This window comes from Phaseolus vulgaris, chromosome 3 (genome assembly GCF_000499845.2).
Source record: "Phaseolus vulgaris cultivar G19833 chromosome 3, P. vulgaris v2.0, whole genome shotgun sequence".
NCBI lineage: Eukaryota > Viridiplantae > Streptophyta > Magnoliopsida > Fabales > Fabaceae > Phaseolus > Phaseolus vulgaris.
Genome location: NC_023757.2, coordinates 10,419,655 through 10,428,604, shown reverse-complemented (window position 1 = coordinate 10,428,604; position 8,950 = coordinate 10,419,655). Strand labels below are relative to the sequence as shown.

At 31.9% G+C, this 8,950-nt stretch overlaps 1 protein-coding gene across 1 annotated transcript; it reads left to right on the top strand.

Moving 5' to 3' along the window:
* Positions 1–5,463: 5,463 nt before the first annotated feature.
* Positions 5,464–8,256, top strand: LOC137805808 (AP2-like ethylene-responsive transcription factor At1g79700). Its single transcript, XM_068605726.1, has 8 exons — positions 5,464–5,763; positions 6,135–6,217; positions 6,349–6,357; positions 6,453–6,541; positions 6,639–6,712; positions 6,803–6,853; positions 6,954–7,030; positions 7,410–8,256. The coding sequence occupies exons 1-8, from the start codon at positions 5,537–5,539 to the stop codon at positions 8,012–8,014; spliced, it is 1,215 nt and encodes a 404-aa protein (XP_068461827.1). The 5' UTR covers positions 5,464–5,536; the 3' UTR covers positions 8,015–8,256.
* The last annotated feature ends 694 nt before the right edge of the window (positions 8,257–8,950 follow it).

The window sequence follows — 8,950 nt, the reverse complement described above, 5'->3', positions numbered from 1 at the left end:
GTGGACATAAAGATGTCTTATCTGGATAGGCAATCTCACGTAATTTGAATTTGATATTAATCTTACCAGCCATGTCAACCTCATTGAACCGATTCATGACAACCCACTCTTTGTTGGATGGACAACTCTACTGAAGTATCATCACTTGAAATATCTAAAAAGCTTAATCGTGTCCAAATGAGATGCACTGACTGCAATGGTATGCTACCCACACCAAAGGAAGCCAATTCACAAGCACAAGGAAGGCCATGAGTAGATCTAATGGTGCACCCACAACGAGATTTATCTAAACCAACATATTCAACTCGATCACTCTCTTCTGCAATATATTGCAAGGCATATTTCGATACGAAGCCAACCAATTTCTTATATCTTGTTACATTGAAGACATGACTCACTACATGCAAACTCTTTTCAAATGAAGATTTAATTGCATTATGTTGCAAGATGATCATCTTATTAATGGAATCCCAATAAAAGCATAAGTCCCTCATTGACGTCTCAAGGATCCTCTTTAAAGTCCAATGTGCAGCCTCAACCCTGTTACTTGTCGTGTTGCCTAAGTGCATGACTTTATCCGTCCAAGCCTTAACAAACTTTTCTTTATGTGGATTTAACCAAGTACTAATCACATATTCAGTAAATATAGGCCATGGTGAACAAACAACATTAAATGCCTCAACACGATGTTCATAGGACTCTACATTTTCACAATCAATAATTGCTCCCCAAGATTCCATCACTTGATCCCATGCCTCTTTTGGATGAACAATCATTTTACATTTTTTTAACATTTTTATCAATGTGAAAACGACATAACAAATTAGCAGCTTTGGGAAGCACAAAATTTATTGCATTCATTAGAGCAATATCTCTATCACTAACCACAACCTTCGAGTATGAATCAAATCTCAAAAACAAACCTTTCAGCTTCTCAAGGACCCATACAAAGTTATGATGACGTTCTAATGCGAGTAACATAAATGCATCACTGAAGGTCAATCCCGTTGAGGTTACACCAACAACTTCAAACAAGGGCATCCTACACCTATTAGTTTTATATGTACTGTCCATCATCAATACAATGTTAAAGGCATTCAATAGCTTCACTGAATCAGGGTGTGTCCAAAATAAATCTTGCACAACATTTGTCCCTTCTTCAAACCTAGACCAATGGACATACATATCACACTCAAGTAACATCATCAATTGTTGCATTTTAGTTCTATCACCTCATACTGATTTTTTGTAGATATATCGTGCATTATAAACTTGCTTTATTGTACTCACATTTTTCTCATTATGCTCTTTCATTGTCAGCAAAATATTTCAAGGCTTCACCGAACTGTTTGTCATGTCTATAAGCATTGACTTCTCACTACATATGAACCTACCAGCATATGGATGACCAACCAATGTATTTGTCAACTCATGATTATGACCCACAAATTAATTTCAATATCCATCATTCACCACTCTTTACTGAATACCCTCGTAATATGAAAGGACAACCGCATTTCCTAGTTCCACTCTCAGTAACCTGTAAATCCTTCTTATATCGTCTGTATTGACCTCCTCTCTCACAACCTAATAATACAAATGTTTTCCTTCCTCGTTGGCCAGTTGAAGTATCCGATCTCAATATCACAATACAAAAACCAAAGTGAAATGCAACTTTTCTAACCCACTTTAGGAGCTCATCCCGAGTAGGAAATACCTACAAAAGTTATCATAACAAATTATTTACTAATTAACAAAGAACTTAAACATACTTTACAAACTTAACTTTACCTCATCTGTAGTAAACACATCTGTACATTCATGTCCCTTCGATTTAGATAATGACTTCTCAATATCATCATCATCCCACACATCCACACCATCATATAATTCTTGTTCAAATTTTTCACTATTGTTCATGCTTCTACAAATAAAAAAAATGAAACAAAATTATTGCATTCCAGATCCATGAATCCATAAGTCAAAAAAATCATTATGGATCCAACAATCCATAATTCAAAAAGATCATTCAGGATTCTGGAATCCATAACACAAAAAAACAATTCCGGATTCATAAATCCATAATGCAAGTGATGTATTCTGGATTCAGGAATCCATAACACAAAACAATTCCAGATCCACCAATCCATAATGTAATTTAGGCTTCCGGATTCAGCAATCCAAAAAACAACAATATTTTACCTTCCGGAACACCCCCTCATCCAGAACACATAATTTAATTAATTCTGGATTCATGAATCCAAAATATATTACCGAATCCCGATATCCGGTAATCTCGAAATCTCCATAACCACTGTGCTCCTTAAAAAAAACTTAACTCTTACCTCTATAACCCAAACAACATTTCGGCAACGTTGCGTACTCCTCCAGCTTGCTCTCAACAATTACGAAGAATCTCCACAACAGTTGATACCCAAGGATAAAGATGATCAGTGACTATGGAAATGCAGAACGGTGCCCTTTTCAAATTATATGTCAAGGTTAATGTTAGAATATTTAAAATTGTCGGGGTGCAGGAAGAAAAACGTGAGGGTGCAGGAAGAAGAAGCCCAATATCTTTTATGATTTTTTTTGTTATAACTATAAAGGAGATCAAATAGAAGATGCCCAGTTATTGTGACCTGAAACATAGAAGAAAAGTTTAACTAATTAGAATTAATCACTCCAATCTAAACTTTAATTTGTACACCTTCTAATTTTATATTTTACTAATATTATTCTAATAATTACTTAGGTTAGTTCATTTAACTAAATTCTATGTATTTCTATATTTGAAAATTTCTAACTTTAATTCTAAAAAATCACGAATAATTTAAATCTTACAAATTTTCTGTATGATTCTATTTAAACCCATCCCATTTGCAACCATTGGTATATATTGAGTTTAGAAAAGAGTTACTAGTGAACCATAATAGTAATGTTATGCCTCATATCATATCGAACGCCTCATACAACAACAATGTTGGAGTTGCTCCATTCACCACATCCTCATCCTCCTCTCACATGGAACTGATTCATCCCCAACAACCCTAACCCTATATTTTGTTTATTTTCTTCTCGTTTCTAATAAAAAATACTTCTATGTTTATAGTTCACAAAATATTATAAACAATAAATTTATTTTAATAAAATGATTTATTAATGGTATTTTCAATTAAATTCCTATTAGATTTTTTTTTTCCTATTAGGTCTCTAAGAGTTTTATATTTTTTAATTGAATTTCTATTGTTTAAGTTTATCGAGAAATGTGAATAACATGATCGTTCATAGAAAATAAAAAAACTATAAAATTAAATTTTAATTCCTTGTAAACTTAGGTGTTTTTAATTGAATATTCATAAACTTTTTATATTTTTTAATTAAGTTTATATCATTTGATTTTGTGATGACGTGATATTTTGATTTTGGAGTCTCAAACACCATACAACATTGTAAACTTGGATAATAATAAAATCAAATCTTCATAATCCTAATTATTTTGTAAAACATGACATCAATTGTTTCTTAAATTAAATACTAAAACAAAAATAAGATCAACTATGTGAAAACAAAAGGTTTCAAAGTTTCATTTCTTTATTGTCCAAGTTTATAATATTGTGCTTAAAACTATAAAATCAAATTGTTATGTTACTCTAGTTGAGTCGGAACTCAATTGAAAATAATATAGAAATTTATTGTGCTTAAAACTATAAAATTAAATTGTTATGTTACTCTAGTTGAGTCGGAACTCAATTGAAAATATATAAATTTTTGAAACTTAATAAAATAAATATTAAATATGAATTTAATTAAAAATACTTAAATTTACAAGAAAGTTAAAATTTACTGATTTTATTTTTTATTTTACATGTGAAGACATGTAAAAATTAACAGTTACCAGTTTAATTTAAACAAAATCAAATGACAAATACTCAATTAAAAAATATAATATTTCTAAATATTTATTAAAACATAAATTTCAATAAAAACTTAATTAAAAATGTTTAAATTAATGAGGATCTCCAACAATTAAAACTTAAATAAATTTAATAATATATATTATTATATTGTATACATTATTTTGATAAACTTCCTCAGGCGCAAATCCATAAAAAAATGTATTATAAAAAATTATTAAATAAAAAGTATAAGATAAAAAAATAATTATTTATATTTTGTTTTTAAAATTATTTTAATTTAATAATTTTTTTTTGTAGTGTGTAATAAAATTGTGAGTTACTTGAAAAAGGCTTAAATTGTATGAGTCCATGTAAAAGGAAGTTTGCATAGGGATTAATCAGAACTTGAAAAGCTCCGCAGAGGGAATAAACTCTTTCTGTCATTTATCTGCAACTCGGTAAGAGACCAAGTTAGTTGGAACTTTTCCACAATTTCACAATTATCCAACAAATAACTACTCTTATTCGACGACATTTGCCACGCCTTTACTCTAACCACTATCATTACTGACAAATTTTATCATATCACGACACAAATCACTCCTTCATGCTTTTCCCCAAAAAAACAAAAACTGCACTATAAACACACTTTTAACTCAGAACATGCCAAAACCATTTGTTCTATAACTTTCTAAACTAATGTTTTCATTCATCAAACTTGGTTTTTCTTGCTTTCTCATTTCTTGAGACTAAGCTCTTTTATTTACTTTGGGGTCACTTACATTTAAGTTTATATACAAATTTGTAATGTATATAGGCTTAAACAACCTTTTCCATTTTAGATATATTTTCTTTTCTGTTTTTAAAAAATATAAGTTTCTTTAATTAGACATCATTATGTAATTTGATATCTCAGTTAGGTTGACACTTTAAGTAACAACAATATAAAATGATTATTCTTATGAACTTTTTTTTCTTATTCTTGCAAAAGAATTTATCCATCTACTCTGAAACAAGCAATCACTCACACTTGAATTTTTTCTAAAGAAAACTTTTCTTTGAATTTTTTTTTATTGTATTTCTTTCTGTGGTGTATATTACAACTGAGAGAGCATTGTCCCACTCATAATTTTTTTACCTTTTACATATCTAAACTCTCATTCTACTATTTTCTAGTAACTTCTAATTTTAAAACCCACAAATTACATTTAAAGTTTATTCAACATCTACTTGCTTTCAGTTCTGTAACACATGGAAGTGATAAGTTATGACATAATAAAACTCTTGTACATTTTGATAAAATCAATGTATTGTTTTAGATGGTAACCAACAAATCAAACGTTGTCTTGCATTGAACAGGGTCATTTTGTTTATACTTTAATAAGAGTCAGCTCACAAATAGCTACTTGTAATTGGTTTCGTGGGTTGTGAGAAAATTAAATTTGTTTTTTATGGTAATGTTATCATCGACATTTTTTTGTCTTTGTTCCAAAATCCAGTTTTAAACAATAAAATGACAAGTTAAGAATGAAACAAGTTTCTTTTGCAGTATATATGTAAAGAGAAGTCACTGATTGAACCATTCCAGGTAATAATATAGCATTGCTGTTTGGTGAAAAAGAAAACAGAAGAGTGAAATGGAGCTTGCACCTGTGAAATCTGAACTGAGCCCAAGAAGCCATAGGTTGCTGGTGATAGATGGTAGTGAGGTTATTGCTACCAAGTGTGTCAAAAGGAGGCGAAGAGGTTCGTCTATGTCAGTGTTAGGTGGCAATGAACAACAAGGTGAAAAGTTAGAAGAACATAAGCAACTTGGTACTGCCACCACTGTGAAGAGAAGTTCAAGGTTCAGGGGTGTTAGCAGGCATGATCTTCATAAACATATCTTAGGCCTTGTTTGTTTATTGTTTTCAAAGGCACTTTTCTGTATTCTAAAATTCTTTTGCCCCTTAAACCTTTTGAGCATAATTATGTTTTCTAAAAGTACGTCCCTGAAGTACTTAAAATGGAAAACATTTGAAGAAAACAGAAGAGAAAAGGATGAGACAACATTATTTTGGATGAAAAATTGATTACTAAGTAGTGTGGAACTGTTTCAGAAAGTAGTTTTGAAAACATAAAACAAATGAGAAGAGAATCAGACAGCCCTTATTCTCAGTTTTTTTACCTATTTCCAATTCTTTTAGTGATTGTTTTCTGAATTCAAGCTAAAATTATATTCTTTCTGTGGAACAGACACAGGTGGACTGGAAGGTTTGAAGCACATCTATGGGATAAAGGGACCTGGAATCCCACTCAGAAGAAGAAAGGAAAGCAAGGTAGATGCTGAACAATTTCCCCACTTCACTTTTATTGGTTATTTATTATTTCTAATTTTTATTTTTGATTGCTCATTGCATTGTTGTTCTGTTTTTGTATGTGGCTTTGTTGCTTTCTTGATGTGGAGCAGTATATTTGGGTAAGTACATCATTTTTTGATTTTAACTGTATTTTCTTTGAATTCAAGGATACATAGAGAAATTGACTTTGTGGGTAAATTTATGCTTTAACCAGGAGCTTATAATGATGAAGAAGCAGCTGCTAGAGCTTATGATTTGGCTGCACTCAAGTACTGGGGAACATCAACTTTCACAAATTTTCCTGTATGTTTATCATACATTAAAAAAAAAAAGCTGAAGTTTATTCTTGAAGAGGTTGTATCTGAGTGATATCCATTTCTCACATACTGATATTTTTCAGGTATCTGATTATGACAAAGAAATTGAGATAATGAAAACAGTAACCAAAGAAGAGTATCTTGCTTCACTGAGAAGGTAATCCTATTTCTTCAAGAAATACTGCCATTAAATCTTTTGGTTTTTGTTTTTTGAAGCTCTATATCCTGTTTTGTATCTTTATTGTAGGAGGAGCAGTGGTTTTTCCAGAGGTGTATCAAAGTATAGAGGAGTAGCAAGGTGAAACATTTGTTAAATTTTGTAATCAAACATCATTCTCTTTTTTGTCCAACAAAGAAATAAATGGTGCTGAGATTTTATGTATGAAAACTAAATACAGGCACCATCACAATGGAAGATGGGAAGCAAGAATTGGGAGAGTGTTTGGCAACAAGTACCTCTACCTTGGGACTTACAGTGAGTTTTCACACTCAACATAATTCCCATGTTTCTTACAAAGAACACCACTTGGCCACTTCACCATGTATCCATGTCTAAAATAACAAGAATTTGGAAAACAAAGGGTCAAAAGATTGCAACTTAGATGGTGGGATAACTAGGAAGATTCATTATCCATATCAAGGTTTTAATAAATGGTTACTCTAATTTGGATTCTAATGTAAGGTTTGTGGACTTTATATACTTGTATTGGTCCCATTTTGTTCATAAGTTCTCATAATATCAGAGATTGGGATAAAACTGGCACTGTGACACCAAATTTAAACCTTGATTGATCCAAATATTTTATTGATAAAGAGCTGTGACCTCATCCATGTGCTCATGTCTTCCTCTAAAGGTACACAAGAAGAAGCAGCTCGTGCATATGACATTGCAGCAATTGAGTACAGAGGCATAAATGCTGTGACAAACTTTGACTTGAGCACCTACATCAGATGGCTAAGACCAGGAACACATCCTATAGCTTCACATGATCAAAAGCCTAGCACAGACCCTCAACCCTTTGCTACCTCTAAATCAATGCAAACAAGAGGGAACATTGATGTATCCAACTCTAACATGCATTCATTCTCCTCAGCTGAATTGGACAGTACGAAGAAGCAAGACTTTTCCAAGTATATAAACCCTCTGAGTCCTTGCAACAAACCATCTTCTCCAACTGCATTAGGACTTCTCCTAAAATCAACAGTGTTTAGAGAATTGATGCAGAGAAATCTGAACTCCTCTAGTGAGGAAGCTGAAGAAGTTGAATTGAAATACCCACAAGAAGGCAATGATGCAAATGGAGGGATTTATTATAGTGACAACACCAGTAACTCTTACTTTTGCTCTTCTCTTATCAACAGATTACCGAACCTGGAGTCACCAGAAGAGACTTCATTGCCTGTGTATCATGGAACTGTGCAATCCGGATGGAGCAGTTCTTTCAACATGTCTAACTGATTGCTTTTGTTTTTGTTTTTTTTCTATTAAGAGAAGTTGAGGGAAAACCTCACCTTCTTAGCATACTAGTGGAAGTCAAATAATTGCCAAGATGTGCATACAGGCACTTCGACCTTTACTGTTCATAAATCAAACAATGTCAAATATTTACTATATTGACTTTGAAAAAAAAGTGTAAAATTTCTTCTTTTAAGTTGTTCGTATTGATGGATTCTTCACTTGATCAACCATCCAAGATAAGACTAAATCCTCAAGTTTTAGCCAAAAATGTAAACTAACCTAAGGAAGAAATTTTGAATTTCAAAGGTAAAAATAAAATCTAGCTTATTTGGACAGCATTCCTTCCTTGGTTCTTCTCCTTTCCATGCTTTCTCACACTTGTCTTACCTTCTTTTTGGCTGAAATTTGCAATAGGCTTTCTTGGTATCGGATGACTTCCATTTGCTACTGGTTTCTTCCAAAGTCCATACCCCTAGCTTGTTTGGCATAAGATCAAATACAAAATTACTAATTGCATACATTTTACACAAATGAAAAATGAAAGTAATGTTGAATCAAGTGTGTTCAAGCTTTGAAGAATCCAAATCCTTTGTGTTTGATGGAAGACTGGATGTGATTGTTGTTGCTGAGGTGCTTTAGAATAGGATCTGGGGTAGATTATATTTGTAATCCACTCTTTGTTGAATCTAAAAGCTTAAGTGTTTTCAAATCTTTTAAGTTTAAAGTGTTTTTCAAACTAAGTGAAAAAACAACATGTTGTTCCGATTGTTTTATACTTAGGTGTTTTTGAAAAAGTTTGAAAACTGTTTTGGATGGTTGACTCAAACCCAAACAACCGATTGATTCGCTATTTCAACCGATTGTTTGTTTGGAATCCTAACAGAAAACAGTTTTGTTTGTTAAAAGAACTTTAATTGATTTCATAACTGAATACGC